The sequence below is a fragment of the Oncorhynchus clarkii genome, chromosome 3 (assembly GCF_045791955.1).
Source record: "Oncorhynchus clarkii lewisi isolate Uvic-CL-2024 chromosome 3, UVic_Ocla_1.0, whole genome shotgun sequence".
NCBI lineage: Eukaryota > Metazoa > Chordata > Actinopteri > Salmoniformes > Salmonidae > Oncorhynchus > Oncorhynchus clarkii.
This window is the reverse complement of record NC_092149.1, coordinates 72,541,080-72,565,925: the sequence shown is the minus strand read 5'-3', so window position 1 is coordinate 72,565,925 and position 24,846 is coordinate 72,541,080. Positions and strand designations below refer to the sequence as shown.

General features: G+C 48.7%; 1 protein-coding gene across 3 annotated transcripts in view; it reads right to left on the bottom strand.

Annotated features, from left to right (window-relative positions):
• LOC139403387 (B-cell CLL/lymphoma 9 protein-like) overlaps positions 1–24,846 on the bottom strand; it is a 54,830-nt gene that overhangs the window by 8,892 nt on the left and 21,092 nt on the right. For all 3 annotated transcript variants that reach the window (XM_071146944.1, XM_071146946.1, XM_071146945.1), the window contains 2 exons: positions 1,600–2,018; positions 6–352 (listed from right to left, as the gene is read on the bottom strand). In XM_071146944.1, the coding sequence (XP_071003045.1) occupies positions 6–352; positions 1,600–1,895 (643 nt within the window). In that variant the 5' untranslated portion in view covers positions 1,896–2,018. The remainder of the gene's footprint in view (positions 1–5; positions 353–1,599; positions 2,019–24,846) is intronic.

Below are 24,846 nucleotides of genomic sequence, written 5' to 3'. Positions count from 1 at the left end.
CTCACCCTTGTCGTCGCTGGTGGGCGTGGCTATGCCTGGCTGCTGCTCGTTGTAGGACTCCACTGAGGTGCTCCTCTCCCTCTTCACCTTGACCTTTGTCCCCTGTCCCCCAGAGTTCAGGCCCTGGCCATTCTTCAGACCCCCCATACCTCCTGGACCCACCCCTGACATGCCGCCCTGCTGGGAGCCCTTACCACCCACTGTCTTGGGGTCGCAAGGCGAGGCCTGCGATTGGCTGCCGGCGCTTCCTGGTTTGCTCTGATTGGGAAGTTTGGAGTCCATCTGGGCGGCGCCACCGGAGGGGGACATGACTGGAGGGGAGCGCACCATTCCCTCTGGCTTGGGTTTAGGACTGAGAGAGGGAAGAAGTGCTTATCAATGGTGTGTGTGTGTGTGTGTGTGTGTACATATTTAACTATACTTGTGGTGACCAGAAGTCCCCAGAAGAATAGTAAACAAAAAATGTACCACCTGGGGACATTTTGTTAGTAACGACAAGGTCAAATGCTATTTCTAGGGGGGTTAAGGTTAGAATTAGGTTTAGGAGCTAGGGTTGGTTTTCAGGTTAAAGTTAGGGTAAGGGGTTAGGGAAAATAGGATTTTGAATGGGACTGAATTGTGTCCCCACAAGGTTAGTTGTACAAGACTGTGTGTGTGTCACAACAGGTGTGGCTCCCCCAGTAGTACACACAGTCTACTTCCCCACCATGACACAAATGCTACCAGGGACACAGAGGGAACAGGCTGAAGTCTGGGGCTGGAGTTAACGTGTGCCCAGTAAACAGACCCCTGACTAGGGGAGGCTCAGCTGTAAGAGGCCAGAGAGTCAGACAGCTGGCTTGGAGTGAACCAGACTGACCTCTTGTCCCATCAACCCCTCCCAATCTCCCCTCACTCCCCTCTTTCCACTGCCGGGAGGGGAGACTGACAAAATAGTTAAAATCTCACACACACACACACACACACAAATGTGCATGCAGACACACACTCACTCAGCAGCTCTGTTTGTATGGAGGTGCCCAAATATGAACCGACTAAAACAGTGGGCCTACTGTGTCCAGGATTTACGCTGTGGGAAATCCCCCAGCCTACCATGATCCATCATTATAGCTACTAACCACTGTGCTGTACAGTTAGAGTATAGGAGCAGACAGAGGGAAGGAAAACACACGTTTCTCACTGGCCAATACTGCAGTAGGAATAATCCCAGCCAGAGTCTTATATTTGGCTCTGATCCCAAGAGGAGAGGCAGAGCAGGGCGTCTGCTTCTGAATGGCCATGAGTAAAGTACAGTTCAGGAGAACAGGAACCGTCCAACTGGCAGAGATCACTATACCACACCCTAAATGACAGACACATTCAGCCAGAGAGGAGAGAGCGAGACAGGAGAGAGAGAGACAGGAGAGAGAGAGAGAGAGAAGACTGGCAGGGGTTTGGCAGGGCAGAAGCGGGTTTCCATTGGCTCCAGAAACATGAGTCAGCAGAAAGCGCATTCAAACACAGTGTACTCCCTAACTCAAGGACACACATTACTACCACCACCACCACCACTATACACACACACACACACACACACACAGTACACTTGCTCTCACTCACCTCTGTGTGTTGGATGGGGAGTTCTTCAGTCTGTTGTGATGAATGGAGGGGGCTCCCAGCACCACAGAGCAGGGTGGGGTGATGAGCTGGTGGGGGCTGCCTGTGTGTGTGTGAGGGGCTTTCCCTCTGCCGTTTCCTCGGCCACCCGAACCCAGAGCACTGTTCCCGATATTCCCAAGATTCCCCCGGCCGTCCTTGGCCTCCTCTCGTTCTTTCTTTCCTCGCTCTTTCTTGCTGAAATGTGTCGCTGCCGTCCCTCCTGCCGCGGCAGGCCTCTCCTCCTGGACCTCCAACATGCTCTGTGTGCGTGTTTGTTTTAATAAGTGTGTGTGTGTGAGAGAGAGAGTGCTTCTGTATGAGGAAGAGAGTGTGTTTGTGCCTGAAGTTTCCCCAAGGGGCTCTCACAGCCCTTGGGCACTCTGTGGAGAGAAAACAGAAGATAATCATTAGACAGAAATGTTAGAGAAATGTGAGAACACCTTTCCAACAACTTATTGATGTCTCATGGTCATTGGTTCTAACATGTTTGTAAAGAATTCCGTTGTGCTCTCTGGTAGAAGTGGTGGGAGTCCCTGAATGTGGTTGACTGGAGAAACCAACAGAATACTAAAACTGAGCACTCAATTATGACTGGATTCCTACTGACGAGTCCATACAAGTTCTTATACTGTGTGTGTGTGTTCTCTATGTTGCAGCAGTATGTGTTTTCTGCCCCTCTGGTAATGACATGAGAATGGGCAGTGAGCAGCACAGTCAGATCATACTGTCATCCTGAAAATATTTAGGAACTCCTCCAAAAACACTCAAATACTGTAACCGGCTCCAGAGGTCTCCTGAAGGGAGGGAGAAAGAGTGAGAGGGAGCGAGCGATGCTGGGACTGGAACAGACCAACACACTGCTAGCTGCTCCTACACGGGTTAACTAGAAACACTACTGTACAGGCTTGCACACACACGAGTCAGTGTGTAACCAGGGTCAAACCAGTCTCTACTAGGTTGAGCCCCACCGCCCCAGTTTGAGTTGCATGTCCCTAAATAATAAAAAGCAAAAAAGTTAGAACTATTGAGTGACAAGTTGGCTTTTGAGTGACAGAGTGACTGCCAGCACAATGGGGAGGGTGCACATGGAAAGCCCCTGGGCGGTTAGGTATGACTCCTTCGGGTTTCCATAAAAGCAGGGAAAAAATTATTCTCATCGCTGTGGTAGGCTAAGTGAAAAACGTCATACGCCGCCGCCTGTCATATTTTATTTTGATTTATAAGGGTGGGGTCAAGTCTACCGTTGAAGCTGCTTGCTCAACTCTGCCTCGCTCGCGCGCCACAACTACAGAGTTTAGTTAGAGTCTTAGCTAGCTGTAAAAAGTGTTGTTATTAGCCTTAGCTAGCTGTAAAAAGTGTTATTGTTATTATCCTTAGCTAGCTGTAAAAAGTGTTAGTGTTATTAGCCTTAGCTAGCTGTAAAAAGTGTTATTGTTATTAGCCTTAGCTAGCTGTAAAAAAGTGTTATTAGCCTTAGCTAGCTGTGAAAAGTGTTATTGTTATTAGCCTTAACTAGCTGTAAAAAGTGTTATTGTTATTAGCCTTAGCTAGCTGTAAAAAGTGTTATTGTTATTAGCCTTAGCTAGCTGTAAAACAGTGTTATTGTTATTAGCCTTAGCTAGCTGTAAAAAGTGTTAGTGTTATTAGCCTTAGCTAGCTGTAAAAAGTGTTAGTGTTATTAGCCTTAGCTAGCTGTAAAAAGTGTTAGTGTTATTAGCTTTAGCTAGATCTAAAAAGTGTTATTAGCCTTAGCTAGCTCGAACCAGTTAATCTGCCACGATGGATATCAGAAATTGGAGAAAGAGAGCATAGAGCAGAAACATCAAACCACAAAGGCCGCCACCAAGCCCAGCAGCGATAATCAGTGGTGTAACGTACTTAAGTAAAAACACTTAAGTACTAGTTAAGTCTTTTTTTTTTGTTATCTGTACTTTATATATAGTTTACTACATTCCTAAAGAAACAAATGTACTGTTGGGTGAAACATTATTAATGCTTAGCAGGACAGGTCCAATTCACGCACTTATCAAGATCCCTGGTCATCCTCACGGAATCTGATCTGGCGGACTCACTAAACACACATGCTTTGTTTGTAAATGATGTCCGAATGTTGGAGTGTGCCCCTGGCTATTTGTACGTTGAAAAAAAACAAGAAAATGGTGCCATCTTATTTGCTTAATATAAGGAATTTGAAATGATTTCCACTAACTTGATACTTAAGAATATTTTTGCAATTACATTTACTTTTGATATTTAAGTATATTTAAAACCAAATACTTTTAGCCTTTTACTCAAGTATTATTTTACTGGTATCCTTTTACTCAAGTATGACGTTTGGGTACTTTTCCCCTACGTGCAATGATGCTCCCGAGCTCAGCTAGCTCCGTGTGCAGAGCCTACCCACCCTTCCACAAGTGCCGCCAGGATAATGGATCAACCTCCAACTGTTCCTGTTGATCTTGGAATAGAGGAGCCGAGCCAGCCCAGGTTAGCCTAAAATCCTACCCTAGCCGCAGGTTCTGTCCAAAAACGTATGTTGTTTGGATTAGTTGGATCTCCATTGGCCTTATTTACTGTGTTTGTTTACTGTTAATGGAATTAGCCTAAATATAGATTGTGTCATGCCTTTAAATCGATCTGATATTTTGTTTACTAGACCTACTACTGTGTATTCTAAGCCAAACTGCTATTCAGTATTTTTGTTTGCATGCATGAATAAATAACTAGGCTACTACTTTCAGCATTTAATTAGCATTTTGTTGGTCAGACAACCGTGTGTACGGCTGAACTCAAAGGGCAATTCACCTATTACAAACAGCCCATCTTGTGGCCAATATATATACAGTTGAAGTCGGAGGTTTACATACACCTTAGCCAAGTACATTTAAACTCAGTTTTTCACAATTCCTGACATTTAATCCTAGTAAAAATCCCCTGTCTTAGGTCAGTTAGGATCATCAATTTATTTCAAGAATGTGAAATGTCAGAATAATAGTAGAGATAATGATTTATTTCAGCTTTTGTCTTTAATCACATTCCCAGTGGGTCAGCAGTTTACATACACTCAATACATTGGGAGAATGTTGGCCCATTCCTCCTGACAGAGCTGGTGTAACTGAGTCAGGTTTGTAGGCCTCCTTGCTCGCACAATAATTTTCAGTTCTGCCCACAAATTTTCTATGGGATTGAGGTCAGGGCTTTGTGATGGCCACTCCAATACCTTGACCCTGTTGTCCTTAAGCCACTTGGAAGACCCATTTGCGACCAAGCTTTAACTTCCCGATTGATGTCTTGAGATTTTACTTCAATATACCCACATAATTGTCCTTCTTCATGATGCCATCTATTTTGTGAAGTGCACCAGTCCCTCCTGCAGCAAAGCACCCTCACAACATGATGCTGCCACCCCCGTGCTTCACGGTTGGGATGGTGTTCTTCGGCTTGCAAGCCTCCCCCTTTTCCTCCAAACATAACGATGGTCATTACGGCCAAACAGTTCTGTTTTTGTTTCATCAGAGGACATTTCTCCAAAAAGTACGATCTTTGTCCCCATGTGCAGTTGCAAACCGTAGTCTGGCTTTATTATGGTGGTTTTGGAGCAGTGGCTTCTTCCTTGCTGAGTGGCCATTCAGATTATGTCGATATAGGACTCATTTTACTGTGGATATAGATACTTTTGTACCCGTTTCCTCCAGCATCTTCACAAGGTCCTTTGCTGTTGTTCTGGGATTGATTTGCACTTTTTGCACCAAAGTACATTCATCTCTAGGAGACAGAACGTCTCCTTCCTGAGCGGTATGATGGCTGCGTGGTCCCATGGTGTTTATACTTGCGTACTATTGTTTGTACAGATGAAGGTGGTACCTTCAGACATTTGGAAATTGCTCCCAAAAATGAACCAGACTTGTGGAGGTCTAACAAAAATAAATCTGAGGTCTTGGCTGATTTCTTTTGATTTTCCCATGTCAAGCAAATAGGCACTGAGTTTGAAGGTAGGCCTTGAAATACATCCACAGGTACACCTCCAATTGACTCAAATGATGTCAATTAGCCGATCAGAAGCCTCTAAAGCCATGACATAATTTTCTGGAATTTTCCAAGCTGTTTAAAAGGCAGTCAGCTTAGTGTATGTAGACTTCTGACCCACTGGAACTGTGATACAGTGAATTATAAGTTAAATAATCTGTCGGTCAACAATTATTGGAAAATGACTTGTGTCATGACGTTGGCCTGGGGGTAGGTTTATGACAGTCATAAATACCTCTTCCCCCCATATTCCTCTCTCTACTCTACTGATGTGCAATTTGAAAACCCCTTGGTTAACATAGAGATTCTGGGAACATCAGAAGGTGGGGGGAAATGAACTATATTCTGGTAATCCCACCAATTGAACATATGCGGTGGTACTTAATGAATATGATGTCAGTTCGGTTGTCATCTGGGAAATTCTCAGCAATGATAGGATGACATAAACTCTACAGTGGAAAGTCTACACATCAGAGTTATCGGATTCACATGGAATTGTTGTTCTATTTAAATGTTTGAATATAAAATTATTGGTGAAGAGATTAAATGTAATTTTAGCTTCCAAATGAGAGATTTGGGTTTTCATAAGGTTAGGGCTCTGCTCAATCAGTGGCCCGCCCCTGTGAAGAGACATGGGTTATAAAACTTTTCAGACACACCCTTCTCGCTCCACTATATAAAGCCTTGACGAAAATGTAACCTCCTGTTCCGAGGATGTGAGGACGATGGTCCGATGTCAGAATGGTTCAGATGTCAACTACAGAACTAAGCCAACCTCAGAGTGAGCTTTGGTTGCGAATGGTTTGAACTTTGAACTCTTATTCACTACAGAAGTGATACCTCCTAGCCGTTGAGTTAGCAACAGCAGCTGCAAACGTGGGCTAGGAAAGAACAGACAGAGTATCTACCACACAACGACGTTACTACAACATATCCAATTTACCACCAGAGACATTCTTCAAAAGACTCGGTTGGGAAACACGGCCTTCCATCTACCACCAGCCTACCGAAGCGCAGCTCAGAGTAAATATTTATTGCAGTTTCCTTTTCCAAATGGTCGGTAATTTAGAATGCATAAGATACTGTATTTACGATAGCACCGCTTCTCCCTTTGTCCCTCAGTCTTCCCGCTCTTTCACTCAAACTCAGCCCTTTTCTTTTGTGTAACAAGCTGTCATATCTGTTCCGCCCGCTAGGGAAATGTTCCTTTATGACGTAATTTGTAATCAAGATATGATTCAGTATGTGTATGTGTAATTCTGTGTGATTAATGAGGTATTTAGTAAATAAATAATTAAATCAAATTTTGTATTGCTGATTCAACTTGTTAGCCAGGGTTCGTGAAGATAACCAAGAATTTACAACTTTCAGATGTGACTGAATTAAGGTGACGATTAATATTGACTGCTATTGATGTAAAATATTACTAGGTCTTTAAGGGTTTATTCGGAAAATAACAGCTCTATAAATATTATTTTGTGGTGCCCCGACTCTCTAGTTAATTACATTTACATGATTAGCTCAATCAGGTAATATCAATTACGGAGAAAGGATTTTATAGAATAGCATGTGATATCACTTAATCCGGCATAGCCAAAGACACGACACATGCACAAAGTAGATGTCCTAACCGACTTGCCAAAACTATAGTTTGTTAACAAGAAATTTGTGGAGTGGTTGAAAAACTAGTTTTAATGACTCCAACCTAAATGTATGTAAACTTCCGACTTCAACTGTACATTACCAACGACCAATCACATTCACCTGAAGAAAGCTGAACACACACCAAACAAGCCAATGGATGCCGAGCCCACTCTTAGAAAACCCACCTTCCTAGCTTTAATACTGGGGCACGCATTCATTTCCTCACTTCAATACCGTGCATCAGCGAGCCCAAACCCTCTGACGGGCCAAAATATGTTATACCTCATACCCTCCTTCAGGGAACAGTAGTAGTTATATTCATACCTGTACGTCCTCCTTCAGTAGGTCACTCAATATAATATTCTATGGGGAAATACAATCACGCCCCAAGCCGGCTCAGAGGGTTCCAAACTAGGAAGCCCATGGCAACCCAAGCAGACATATGTTCCACCAGCTCCAAAAAGGGCTTACAGAAGCCACCTTTTCCCCTAATACTTACCTGAGAAGCCTGAACTGTCAGAGCCCCATATAGGGAACCAGAACCTGCTGCAAATTGGCTATGCGCATTGACACGATGCCACTGCAGCCCAAGTCCATAGACCCCACGGTTCCAAGAACAATACTTACCTTGCGAGCTTGAAATGTCAGAACTCGTACAAGGAACCGCAAGTCCAAAACAACAGAACACCTGTCGCGGCTTGGTAAAGCACACACGCGTTCTGAATAGCATCGAACAGTCGATGAACCATGGCAGTCCGAGGCTCAAACACACAGGGAACTGTGGCAACCCGGAAAATGCGCGTCCTGCATGCTGCATAACATCCACTCTCAGAACCAGCCACAAGAACACTATGAACCACACTGGGAGCAGTTATATCCAAGCGATAAAACCTCAAAAAGATATGTGGGGAACCCAAACTCGCTGCAGTTCAGATATCCCCAATCATCATACCCAGGAACAATGCCCGAGAAGCCACCACACCCCTAGTGGAATGAGCATTCACACCGTTAGGGAACCCTTGTCCTTTACTGTCATACAGTGCCTTCGGAAAGTTTCAGACCCTTTGAGTTTTTCCACTGTGTTATGTTACATCCTTATTCTAAAATGTATCAAATCATTTCCCCCCTCAATCTACACACAATACCCCATAATGACTAAGCAAAAACAGGATTTAAGACAGTTCTGCTCATTTACAAAAAAAAAAATGGAAATATCACATTTACATCAGTACTTTGTTGAAGCACCGTTGGTTGTGATCACAGCATCTCTTGGGTATAACGCTACAAGCTTGGCACACCTATATTTGCAGAATTTCTCCCATTCTTCTCTGCAGATCCTCTAAAGCTCTGTCAGGTTGGATGGGGAGAGTTGCTGCAGAGCCATTTTCAGGACTCTCCAGAGATGTTAGATCGGGTTCAAGTCTGGGCTCTCGTTGGGCCACTCCAGGACATTATTGTCCTGTTGGTAGGTGAACCTTCTCCCCAGTATGAGGTCCTGAGTGCACTGAAGCAGGTTTTCATCAAAGATCTCTCTGTACTTTGCTCCATTCATCTTTCCCTCGATCCTGACAAGTCTCCCAGTCCCTGCCGCTGAAAAACATCCTCACAGCATGATGCTGCCACCAACATGCTTCACAGTTGGGATGGTGCCAGGTTTCCTCCAGACGTGACACTTGGCATTCAGGCCAACAAGTTCAATCTTGGTTTCATCAGACCAGAGAATCTTGTTTCTCATGGTCAGAGTACTTTAGCTGAAATTTGGCAAACTCCAAGCAGGCTGCCATGTGCCTTTTACTGAGGAGTGGCTTCCGTCTGGCCACTCTACCATAAAGGCCTGATTGGTGGAGTGCTGCAGAGATGGGAGAACCTTCCAGAAGGACAACCATCTCCACACAGGAACTCTTGAGCTCCGTCAGAGTCACCATCGGGCTCTTGGTCACCTCCCTGACCAAAGCCCTTCTCCCCCGATTGCTCAATTTGGCCGGGCGGCTGGCTCTAGGAAGAGTCTTGGTGATTCCAAACATTTTCTATTTAAGAATGATGGAGGCCACTGTGTTCTTGAGGACCTTCAATGCTGCAAAAAAAAAATTATATCCTTCCCCAGATCTGTGCATCGACACAATCCTGTCTCAGAGCTCTACTGACAATTCCTTCGACATGGCTTGCTTTTTGCTCTGACATGCACTGTCAACTGTGGGATCTTATATAGACAGGTGTGTGCCTTTCCAAATCATGTCCAATCAATTGAATTTACCACAGGTGGACTCCAATTAATTTGTAGAAACATCTCAAGGATGATCAATGGAAACAGGATGCACCAGAGCTCAACTTCCAGTCTCACAGCAAAGGGTCTGAATACTTATCTAAATAAGGTATTTATGTTTACTTATGTTTACCTTTGCAAAAATGTCTAACAAACCGTTTTTGATTTGTCATTATGAGGTAGTGTGGAGATTGATGAGGATTTGTTTGTTATTTAATCCATTTTAGATTAAGGCTGTAACGTAACAAAACTCGGAAAATGTCAAGAGGTCTGAATACTTTTAGAACCTGCACAATCCAATAAGACACTACGCCGAGCTGGACTAGCGAAACAGACAAAAATCTGGTCACAAACACAGATATACTTGTCCTATCCATATATATGCATAAAGTGCACACACCACACAGACCATGCAACCTACTTTGTTCACTGGAAACAAACAGAGGAGGTGAGAAAGGGAACAACTCGAAAGCCAGGGGACCTGCAAATGCTGCATTAGGACTTTGGAGTTGCCAGTTGTGAACTCCAAAGAGGAAGGGTGTACTGATAGCGGATGGAGATCTCCAACGCTCTTGGATGACACCAAAGACATGAGCAGGGCAGTCTTGTAGGAAAGAACCTTCAGGTCCACAGACTCCAATGATTCAAACAGAGGTTCACACAGAGCATCCATGACCAAAGCCAGGTCCCATATCAGTGCCATAGGCTTGAACACACATCTCAACCAACGCACGCCTTTCAGGAACAGGACCACCAGAGGGTGAGACCCCGGGGTAGAGCCGTCAATCTCCACTTTTACATACCAGAGGGTTGAGACCCCGGGGTAGGGCCGTCAATCTCCTCTTTTACATACCAGAGGGTTGAGACCCCGGGGTAGACCCGTCAATCTCCTCTTTTACATACCAGAGGGTTGAGACCCCGGGGTAGAACCGTCAATCTCCTCTTTTACATACCAGAGGGTTGAGACCCCGGGGTAGGGCCGTCAATCTCCTCTTTTACATACCAGAGGGTTGAGACCCCGGGGTAGGGCCGTCAATCTCCTCTTTTACATACCAGAGGGTTGAGACCCCGGGGTAGAACCGTCAATCTCCTCTTTTACATACCAGAGGGTTGAGACTCTCCATGGGTGAACAGGGAGTACAGGAGGGGGCTGAGCACGCACACTTGTGGGGTGCCGGTGTTGAGGATCAGCGAAGTGGAGGTGTTGTTCCCTACGTTCACCACCTGGGGGTGGCCCGTCAGGAAGTCCAGGACCCAAGTGCACCGGGCGGGGTTGAGACAAAGGGCCTCCAGCTTAATGATGTGCTTGGAGGGTACTATGGTGCTGAATGCTGACCCAATCAGACCCAATAACTGCAGACACAAGAGAAACGGCATGAGTGCCCCAGCTGAAACCATGCCAGACAAAACCAGAATGTGACTGCCCTTCTATTGGGACAAAAACGCATGATTCAGAACAGAGTCCTGAACGAGACCCAGAAACCGTGCCGCGGAAGAATCTGCTTTCACCACGCTCTTCTTCGACCCAGCACGGCGTCTGTACCAAGATATCCACCGCTGCCCAGATGCACCAAGACAGTCAAAAACCAACCTTGAAGGCTCCCTTTGGCAACCCACCTCTGGCCTGGATCCTTTCCATCACGCCTTGGGAACAGCCCCCGCAAAGGATTTTCATGGGAAAAGGACCCGTAGAGCTGCGTCCTGTTTTTGTTTCTCCTCGAAACAAGCCTATAAGGACTCCATAGCCGAGCCAAAGTAACCTTGTTGACAAAACTGGCTCATCCAAATACATACACCTGTCCCTCTCAGGAAACTGGGGCAACGTCAACCAGAGGTGGCGCTGAGCCACCACCGTCGACCCCATACTTTCCCCCACAGTCAGGATCTCTACAGTGAGATAGAGCTGTAGCACAGATTCCGCCAAGAAGCTCTGAAACCGGCTTCAACAACTCCACGGTCCTCTTCAGCTTCTGCAGCAAATCGATATGATACCTCTGCAGCATTGTGACCACATTCAACAATCAGGCCGCCACACTTGTCCAGCTGATCCCTGGAGAACCGGCACTGTTTATTCAGAAGCACCATGCTAGGATTAGCCCCCTTGTTAGCCTCTGGAGGCTAACTCGCACAGCAATGACAGGAGGTAAACACCTTTCCCCAAATCTGGAGGAACTCCACTGCTTTTGGAGAAGGCAAATCCACCCCCAGGTGATCTGCCACCCTACAACACAGCTCCGTCAAATGGAGCATTAGCCACCAATGGTTCACTCTACCCCGACAAATCCAAGGGTGGGGCTTTAGGCTCCTCCGTATGGATGCCATCTTATTCACACTTAGAAAACCCTCCAGGCCCAACCAGGGGTAGTATATCATCCCCAGAAACTGGACTTTGAACACTGCCAGAGAAACCGTAATGAGCCTCACAACATCTAGGGGGGCGAGTACTCTCCTCTCACTAAGACACTTAAGTCGGAGCCGAATCTAATAGTTGTCGTGTGCTTGAAAAGTTTGTAAATTGCGTGACACGTTCTTCCTTCAGGCAAGCTGAAGAGCAAAGACTTTAGGAAATAAAATGCGAGCCCTGGTATTATTGCCAGGAATGAAGGGCTTCTGAAGGCGGGCTCGGCATTCATTGGGCGTGATACCTGTTTTCAGGAAAATACGATTGGTCGCTGACTCCCCGTAGTACGTTATACCGAGTGACTGATTGAAAGGGAAACTAGTGTATTGAGTCCTTTCCAATCGTGCAGTGTTGGCTGAGAACTAGAATAGCTAAACTCACTCTCTTCACTTTCCCTGGTGTAGCTAGTTATACTGACATCAGTCTTTCACTAGAGCTGCACAGTGCGCACACACACACGCCAACACACACACAGCAGGACCTGTCAATCACAGTCTGCCTACAATCACACACTAACGAGACACTAATTGGGCCTCTCGCTGACACTGCTGTCGTCACAGAACGCACATGCAGCAGCCACCACACACACAGCAGAATCCACACACACAGCAGAATCCAAACACACACACCAGAATCCACACACCAGAATCAACACAAACACACAAGAATCCACACACACACCAGAATCCAAACACACACACACCAGAATCCACAAACACACACACCAGAATCCACACACACACACCATAATCCACACACACACCATAATCCACACACACACCAGAATACACACACACACCAGAATCCACACACACACCAGAATCCACACACACACACCAGAATCCACACACACACACCAGAATCCACACACACACACACCAGAATCCACACACACACACACCAGAATCCACACACACACACACCAGGATCCACACACACACACACCAGGATCCACACACACACACATCAGAATCCACACACACAACAGAATCCACACACACACACAGGAATCCAAACACAAGACAGAATAAACACACACCAGAATCCACACACACCAGAATACACACACACCAGAATCCACACACACACACCAGAATCCACACACACACACCAGAATCCACACACACACACCAGAATCCACACACACACACCAGAATCCACACACACACACCAGAATCCACACACACACACACACACACACACACACACACACACACACCAGAATCCACACACACGCACACCAGAATCCACACACACGCACACCAGAATCCACACACACACACACCAGAATCCACACACACACCAGAATCCACACACACACACACACACCAGAATCCACACACACACACAGGAATCCAAACACAAGACAGAATAAACACACACCAGAATCCACACACACCAGAATCCACACACACCAGAATACACACACACCAGAATCCACACACACACACCAGAATCCACACACACACCAGAATCCACACACACACACCAGAATCCACACACACACCAGAATCCACACACACACACCAGAATCCACACACGCACACCAGAATCCACACACGCACACCAGAATCCACACACACACACCAGAATCCACACACACACACCAGAATCCACACACACACACACACACACCAGAATCCACACACACACACACACACACCAGAATCCACACACACACACACACACACACACACAGGAATCCACACACACACACCAGAATCCACACACACACACCAGAATCCACACACACACACCAGAATCCACACACACACACACACACACACACACACACACACAGGAATCCAAACACAAAACAGAATCCACACACACACCAGAATCCACACACACACAGGAATCCAAACACAAAACAGAATCCACACACACAAACTCACCAGAATCCACACACACAAACTCACCAGAATTCACACACACAAACTCACCAGAATCCACACACAAACTCACCAGAATCCACACACACACACACACACCAGAATCCCCACACAGCAGAAACAACACACACACACAACGGAATCCACACATACAGCAGAAATAATACACAGACACACAGCAGAAACTACACACACACAGCAGGAACCACACACACACAGGAGAAACCACACACACACACACACACACACAGGAGAAACCACACGCACACACACACACAGGAGAAACCACATGCACACACACACAGGAGAAACCACAGGCACAGGAAAAACCACACACAAAGGAAAAACCACACACACAGGAAAAACCACACACACACACAGGAGAAACCACACACACACACACAGGAGAAACCACACACACACACACAGAGGAGAAACCACACACAAGCGCACACAGGAGAAACCACAAGCGCACACAGGAGAAACCACACACACACGCGCACACAGGAGAAACCACACACACACGCGCACACAGGAGAAACCACACACACACGCGCACACAGGAGAAACCACACACACATGCGCACACAGGAGAAACCACACACACACACACACAGGAGAAACCACACGCGCACACACAGGAGAAACCACACGCGCACACACAGGAGAAACCACACGCGCACACACACACACGCAGGAGAAACCACACGCACAGGAGAAACCACACACACACACACACACACACACACACACACACAGGAGAAACCACACACACACACACACAGGAGAAACCACAAACACACACACAGGAGAAACCACACACACACACACAGGAGAAACCACACACACACACAGGATAAACCACACACACACACACACACACACACACACACACAGGAGAAACCACACACACACACACACACAGGATAAACCACACACACACACACACACACACACACAGGAGAAACCACACACACACACACACACACAGGAGAAACCACACACACAAACACACACACAGGAGAAACCACACACACAAACACACACACAGGAGAAACCACACACACACACACAGAAATAAACACACACACACACAGGAGAAAACAAACACACACACACACACAGGAGAAAACAAACACACACACACACAGGAGAAAACACACACACACACACAGGAGAAACCACACACGCACACACACAGGAGAAACCACACGCGCACACACAGGAGAAAGCACACACACGCACACAGGAGAAAGCACACACACACACACAGGAGAAAGCACACACACACACACAGGAGAAAGCACACACACGCAGCGGAAACCACACACAGGAGAAAGCACACACACACAGGAGAAAGCACACGCACACGGGAAAAAGCACACACACACAAACAGGAGAAAGCACACACACACACACACAGGAGAAAGCACACACACACACACACACACACACACACACACACACACAGGAGAAAGCACACACACGCACACAGGAGAAAGCGCGCACACACACACAGGAGAAAGCACACGCACACACACAGGAGAAAGCACACGCACGCACACAGGAGAAAGCACACGCACACACACAGGAGAAAACACACACACACACACACACACACACACAGGAGAAAGCACACACACGCACACAGGAGAAAGCGCGCACACACACACAGGAGAAAGCACACGCACACACACAGGAGAAAGCACACGCACACACACAGGAGAAAGCACATGCACACACACAGGAGAAAACACACACACACACAAACACACACAGGAGAAGCCACACACACACACACACACAGGAGAAACCACACGCACACACACAGGAGAAACCACACGCGCACACACACAGGAGAAACCACACGCGCACACACACAGGAGAAACCACACGCGCGCACACACACAAAGGAGAAAGCACACACACACACACACACAGGAGAAACCACACGCACACACACAGGAGAAACCACACGCGCACACACACAGGAGAAACCACACGCGCACACACACAGGAGAAACCACACGCGCGCACACACACACGGGAGAAAGCACACGCACACAGGAGAAAGCACACACACACAGGAGAAAGCACACACACACAGGAGAAAGCACACACACACAGGAGAAAGCACACACACACAGGAGAAAGCACACACACACAGGAGAAAGCGCGCACACACAGGAGAAAGCGCGCACACACAGGAGAAAGCGCGCACACACAGGAGAAAGCGCGCACACACACACACAGGAGAAAGCGCGCACACACACACAGGAGAAAGCGCGCACACACACACAGGAGAAAGCGCGCACACACACACAGGAGAAAGCGCGCACACACACACAGGAGAAACCACACGCACACACACACACAGGAGAAACCACACGCACACACACACACAGGAGAAACCACACGCACACACACACAGGAGAAACCACACGCACACACACACACACACACACAGGAGAAACCACACACACACACAGGAGAAACCACAAGCACAGGAAAAACCACACACACAGGAAAAATCACACACACAGGAAAAACCACACACACACACACACACACATACACACACAGGAGAAACCACACACACACACACACACACAGGAGAAACCACACACACACACACACACACACACACACACACACACACACAGGATAAACCACACACACACACACACACACACACACACACAGGAGAAACCACACACACACACACACACACAGGAGAAACCACACACACACACACACACAGGAGAAACCACACACACACACACACACACAGGAGAAACCACACACACAAGGGCACACAGGAGAAACCACACACACAAGCGCACACAGGAGAAACCACACACACAAGCGCACACAGGAGAAACCACACACACAAGCGCACACAGGAGAAACCACACACACGCGCGCACACAGGAGAAACCACACACACGCGCGCACACAGGAGAAACCACACACACACGCGCACACAGGAGAAACCACACACACACGCGCACACAGGAGAAACCACACACACACGCGCACACAGGAGAAACCACACACACACGCGCACACAGGAGAAACCACACACACACGCGCACACAGGAGAAACCACACACACGCACACACAGGAGAAACCACACACACGCACACACACACACACAGGAGAAACCACACACGCACACACAGGAGAAACCACACGCGCACACACAGGAGAAACCACACGCGCACACACAGGAGAAACCACACGCGCACACACACACACACAGGAGAAACCACACACACACACAGGAGAAACCACACACACACACACACAGGAGAAACCACACACACACACAGGAGAAACCACACACACACACACACACAGGAGAAACCACACACACACACACACACACACAGGAGAAACCACACACACACACACACACAGGAGAAACCACACACACACACAGGAGAAACCACACACACACACACACAGGAGAAACCACACACACACACACAGGAGAAACCACACACACACAGACAGGAGAAACCACACACACACACAGGAGAAAACACACACACACACAGGAGAAAACACACACACACACACACACACAGGAGAAGCCACACACACACACACACACACACAGGAGAAACCACACGCGCACACACACAGGAGAAACCACACGCGCACACACACAGGAGAAACCACACGCGCACACACACACACACACAGGAGAAAGCACACACACACACACAGGAGAAAGCACACACACACACAGGAGAAAGCACACACACACACACAGGAGAAAGCACACACACACACAGGAGAAAGCACACACACACACACACAGGAGAACGCACACGCACACACACAGGAGAAAGCACACGCACACACACAGGAGAAAGCACACACACGCAGCGGAAACCACACACAGGAGAAAGCGCACGCACACGGGAGAAAGCACACGCACACAGGAGAAAGCACACACACACAGGAGAAAGCACACACACACAGGAGAAAGCACACACACACAGGAGAAAGCACACACACACAGGAGAAAGCGCGCACACACACACAGGAGAAAGCGCGCACACACACACAGGAGAAAGCACACACACACACAGGAGAAAGCACACACACACAGGAGAAAGCGCGCACACACACACAGGAGAAAGCGCGCACACACACACAGGAGAAAGCGCGCACACACACACAGGAGAAAGCGCGCACACACACACACAGGAGAAAGCACGCACACACACACACGAGAAAGCGCGCACACACACACAGAGGAGAAAGCGCGCACAAACACGCAGCGGAAACCACACACACGCACAGCAGAAACCACACACACACACAGCAGAAACCACACACACACACAGCAGAAACCACACACACACACAGCAGAAACCACACACACACACACACACACACGACAGAACAAACACACAAACAGAAAAAACCACACACAAACACTACAGAACAAACACAAACAGCAAAAACACACACACACAGCCACAACAGAATCCACACACACACAGCAGAATACACACACAAACACACAGCATAAACCACACACACAGAAAACGCACACACACGGCAGAAACCACACACGCGGCAGAAACCACACACGCGGCAGAAACCACACACGCGGCAGAAACCACACACGCAACATAAACCACACACATGCAACAGAAACCACACACACGCAACAGAAACCACACACACGCAACAGAAACCACACACACGCAACAGAAACCACACACACGCAACAGAAACCACACACACGCACAGCAGAAACCACACACACACACACAGCATAAACACACACACAGCCACAACAGAATCCACACACACACAGCAGAACACACACACACAGCAGAATACACACACAAACACACAGCATAAACAACACACACAGAAAACGCACACACACGGCAGAAACCCCCCCCACACACACAGCAGAAACCCCCCCCACACACACACACACACACACAGCAGAAACCACACACACACACACAGCAGAATAAAAACACACACAGCAGACACACACACAGCAGAACACACACACACACAAACACACACACACACAGCAGAAGAAACCACACACAGCAGAAACCACACAGACAGACACACACACACAGCAGAAACAAAACACACACACACACACAGCAGAACCCCCCCCCCCACACACACACAGCAGAAACCCCAAACACACACACACACACACAGCAGAAACCCCACACACACAGCAGAAACCCCACAAACACAGCAGAACCCACACACACACAAACAGCTGTAACTACACACACACACACTCACACACACACACAGCAGCACACACAGCAGAAACCACACACACAGAGAACCACACACACACAGCAGAAACCACACACGCAGCAGAAACCCCAAACACACACACACACAGCAGAAACCCCACACACGCACACAGCAGAAACCCCACACACGCACACAGCAGAAACCCCACACACGCACACAGCAGAAACCCCACACACGCACACAGCAGAAACCCCACACACGCACACACAGCAGAAACCACACACACGCACACAGCAGAAACCCCCCCAAACACACACACACACAGCAGAAACCACACACACGCACAGCAGAAATCACATACACGCACACACAGCAGAAACCACACACACACACACACAGCAGAAACCACACACACACACACACAGCAGAAACCACACACACGCACAGCAGAAACCACACACACGCACAGCAGAAACCACACACACGCACAGCAGAAACCACACACACACACAGCAGAAACCACACACACACACACACACAGCAGAAACCACACACACACACACACAGCAGAAACCACACACAGAAGAAACCACACACACACACACACACACAGAAAAAACCACACACAGCAAAACACACACACACACAAAAGAAACAACACACGCAGAAGAAACCAGACACACAGCAGAAACAAAACGCACACACACACACACACACAGCAGAATACACACACACAAACACACACACACACAGCAGAACCCACACACACACACACACACACACACACACACACACACAGCAGAAACCCCCCCCCCACACACACACAGCAGAACCCCCCCCCCCCACACACACACACACACAGCAGAAACCCCACACACACACACAGCAGAAACCCCACACACACACACAGCAAAAACCCCACACACACACACAGCAGAAACCCCACACACACACAACAGAACCCCCCCCCCCCACACACACACACACACAGCAGAAACCACACACACGCACAGCAGAAACCACATACACGCACACACAGCAGAAACCACACACACACACACAACACAACCCCCCCCCCCCCCCCCCACACACACACAGCAGAAACCACACACACGCACAGCAGAAACCACATACACGCACACACAGCAGAAACCACACACACGCACACACAGCAGAAACCACACACACGCACACACAGCAGAAACCACACACACACACACACAGCAGAAACCACACACACACACACACACTGCAGAAACCACACACACACAGCAGAAACCACACACACACACACACAGCAGAAACCACACACACACACATACACAGCAGAAACCACACACACACACACACACACAGCAGAAACCACACACACGCACACAGCAGAAACCACTCACACGCACAGCAGAAACCACACACACACACACACAGCAGAAACCACACACACACACACACAGCAGAAACCACACACACACACGCACAGCAGAACCACACAGACAGACACACACACACAGCAGAAACAAAACGCACACACACACACACACACAGCAGAATACACACACACAAACACACACACACACAGCAGAACCCACACACACACACACACACACACACACACAGCAGAAACCCCCCCCCCACACACACACAGCAGAACCCCCCCCCCCCCACACACACACACACAGCAGAAACCCCACACACACACACAGCAGAAACCCCACACACACACACACAGCAAAAACCCCACACACACACACAGCAGAAACCCCACACACACACAACAGAACCCCCCCCCCCCACACACACACACACACAGCAGAAACCACACACACGCACAGCAGAAACCACATACACGCACACACAGCAGAAACCACACACACACACACAACAGAACCCCCCCCCCCCCCCCCCCACACACACACAGCAGAAACCACACACACGCACAGCAGAAACCACATACACGCACACACAGCAGAAACCACACACACGCACACACAGCAGAAACCACACACACACACACACAGCAGAAACCACACACACACACACACACTGCAGAAACCACACACACACAGCAGAAACCACACACACACACACACAGCAGAAACCACACACACACACATACACAGCAGAAACCACACACACACACACACACACAGCAGAAACCACACACACGCACACAGCAGAAACCACACACACGCACAGCAGAAACCACACACACACACACACAGCAGAAACCACACACACACACACACAGCAGAAACCACACACACACACGCACAGCAGAACCACACAGACAGACACACACACACAGCAGAAACAAAACACACACACACACACACACAGCAGAACCCCCCTCCCCCCCACACACACACAGCAGAAACCCCACACACACACACACACAGCAGAAACCCCACACACACAGCAGAAACCCCACACACACAGCAGAAACCCCCCACACACAGCAGAAACCCCACACACACAGCAGAACCCACACACACGCAAACAGCTGTAACTACACACACACACACACACACACACACACACACACACACAGCAGCACACAGCAGCACACACACAGAGAACCAAACACACACACACAGCAGAAGCCACACACGCAGCAGAAACCCCAAACACACACACACAGCAGAAACCCCACACACGCACACAGCAGAAACCCCACACACGCACACAGCAAAAACCCCACACACGCACACAGCAAAAACCCCACACACGCACACAGCAGAAACCCCACACATGCACACAGCAGAAACCCCACACACGCACACAGCAGAAACCCCACACACACACACAGCAGAAACCCCCCACACACACACAGCAGAAACCCCCCCCCACACACACACACACACACACACAGCAGAAACCACACACGCACACACAGCAGAAACCACACACACGCACACACAGCAGAAACCACACACACACACACACACACACAGCAGAAATCACACACACGCACACACAGCAGAAACCACACACACACACACAGCAGAAACCACACACACACACAGCAGAAACCACACACACACACAGCAGAAACCACACACAGAAGAAACCACACACAGCAGAACCCACACACACACACACAGCAGAACCCACACACACACAGCAGAACCCCCCCCCCACACACACACACACACAGCAGAAACCCCCCCCCCCCCACAAACACACACAGCAGAAACCCCCCCCCCCCCACAAACACACAGCAGAACCCCCCCCCCCCCACACACACACACACACAGCAGAAATCCCACACACACAGCAGAAACCCCACACACACAAACAGCTGTAACTACACACACACACACACAGCAGCACACACAGCAGAAACCACACACACAGAGAACCACACACACACACACAGCACAAACCCCACACACACACACAGCAGAAACCCCACACACACACACAGCAGAAACCCCCCACACACACACACACAGACAGCAGAAACCACACACACGCACAGCAGAAACCACATACACGCACACACAGCAGAAACCACACACACGCACACACAGCAGAAACCACACACACGCACACACACACACACAGCAGAAATCACACACACGCACAGCAAAAACCACACACACACACAGCAGAAACCACACACACACACACACACACACACACACACAGCAGAAACCACACACAGAAGAAACCACACACACACACACAGAAAAAACCATACACAGCAAAACACACACAGGTGAAGAAACCACACACAGCAGAAACCACACAGACAGACACACACACACAGCAGAAACAAAACACACACACACACACAGCAGAAACCACACAGACAGACACACACACACAGCAGAAACAAAACACACACACACACAGCAGAAACCACACAGACAGACACACACACACAGCAGAACCCACACACACACACAGCCGAAACCACACACACACACACACAGCAGCAACCACACACAGCGGAAACCACTCACAGCACAAACCACACACACACACACACACACACACACACACACAGCAGAAACCACACACACACACACACACACACACAGCAGAAACCACACACAGCAGAAACCACACACACACACACAGCAGAAACCACACAGACAGACACACACACACAGCAGAAACAAAACACACACACACACAGCAGAAACCACACAGACAGACACACACACACAGCAGAACCCACACACACACACACAGCCGAAACCACACACACACACACACAGCAGCAACCACACACAGCGGAAACCACTCACAGCACAAACCACACACACACACACACACACACAGCAGAAACCACACACACACACACACACACACACAGCAAAAACCCCACACATGCACACAGCAGAAACCCCACACATGCACACAGCAGAAACCCCACACACGCACACAGCAGAAACCCCCCACACACACACACAGCAGAAACCCCCCCCCCCCACACACACACACACACACACACAGCAGAAACCACACACACGCACACACAGCAGAAACCACACACACGCACACACAGCAGAAACCACACACACACACACACAGCAGAAACCACACACACGCACACACAGCAGAAACCACACACACACACACAGCAGAAACCACACACACACACAGCAGAAACCACACACAGAAGAAACCACACACAGCAGAACCCACACACACACACACACAGCAGAACCCACACACACACAGCAGAACCCCCCCCCCACACACACACACACACAGCAGAACCCCCCCCCCCACACACACACACAGCAGAACCCCCCCCCACAAACACACAGCAGAACCCCCCCCCACACACACACACAGCAGAAACCCCACACACACAGCAGAAACCCCACACACACAGCAGAAACCCCACACACACAAACAGCTGTAACTACACACACACACACACAGCAGCACACACAGCAGAAACCACACACACAGAGAACCACACACACACACACACACACACAGCAGAAACCCCACACACACACACACACAGCAGAAACCCCACACACACACACACACAGCAGAAACCCCCCACACACACACACACACAGACAGCAGAAACCACACACACGCACAGCAGAAACCACATACACGCACACACAGAAGAAACCACACACACGCACACACAGCAGAAACCACACACACGCACACACACACACACAGCAGAAATCACACACACGCACAGCAGAAACCACACACACACACAGCAGAAACCACACACACACACAGCAGAAACCACACACACACACACACACACACACACACACACACACACACACACACACACACAGCAGAAACCACACACAGAAGAAACCACACACACACACACAGAAAAAACCATACACAGCAAAACACACACAGGTGAAGAAACCACACACAGCAGAAACCACACAGACAGACACACACACACAGCAGAAACAAAACACACACACACACAGCAGAAACCACACAGACAGACACACACACACAGCAGAAACAAAACACACACACACACAGCAGAAACCACACAGACAGACACACACACACAGCAGAACCCACACACACACACAGCCGAAACCACACACACACACACACAGCAGCAACCACACACAGCGGAAACCACTCACAGCACAAACCACACACAGCAGAAACCACACACACACACACACACAGCAGAAACCACACACACACACACACAGCAGAAACCACACACACAGCAGAAACCACACACACAGCAGAAACCACACACACACAC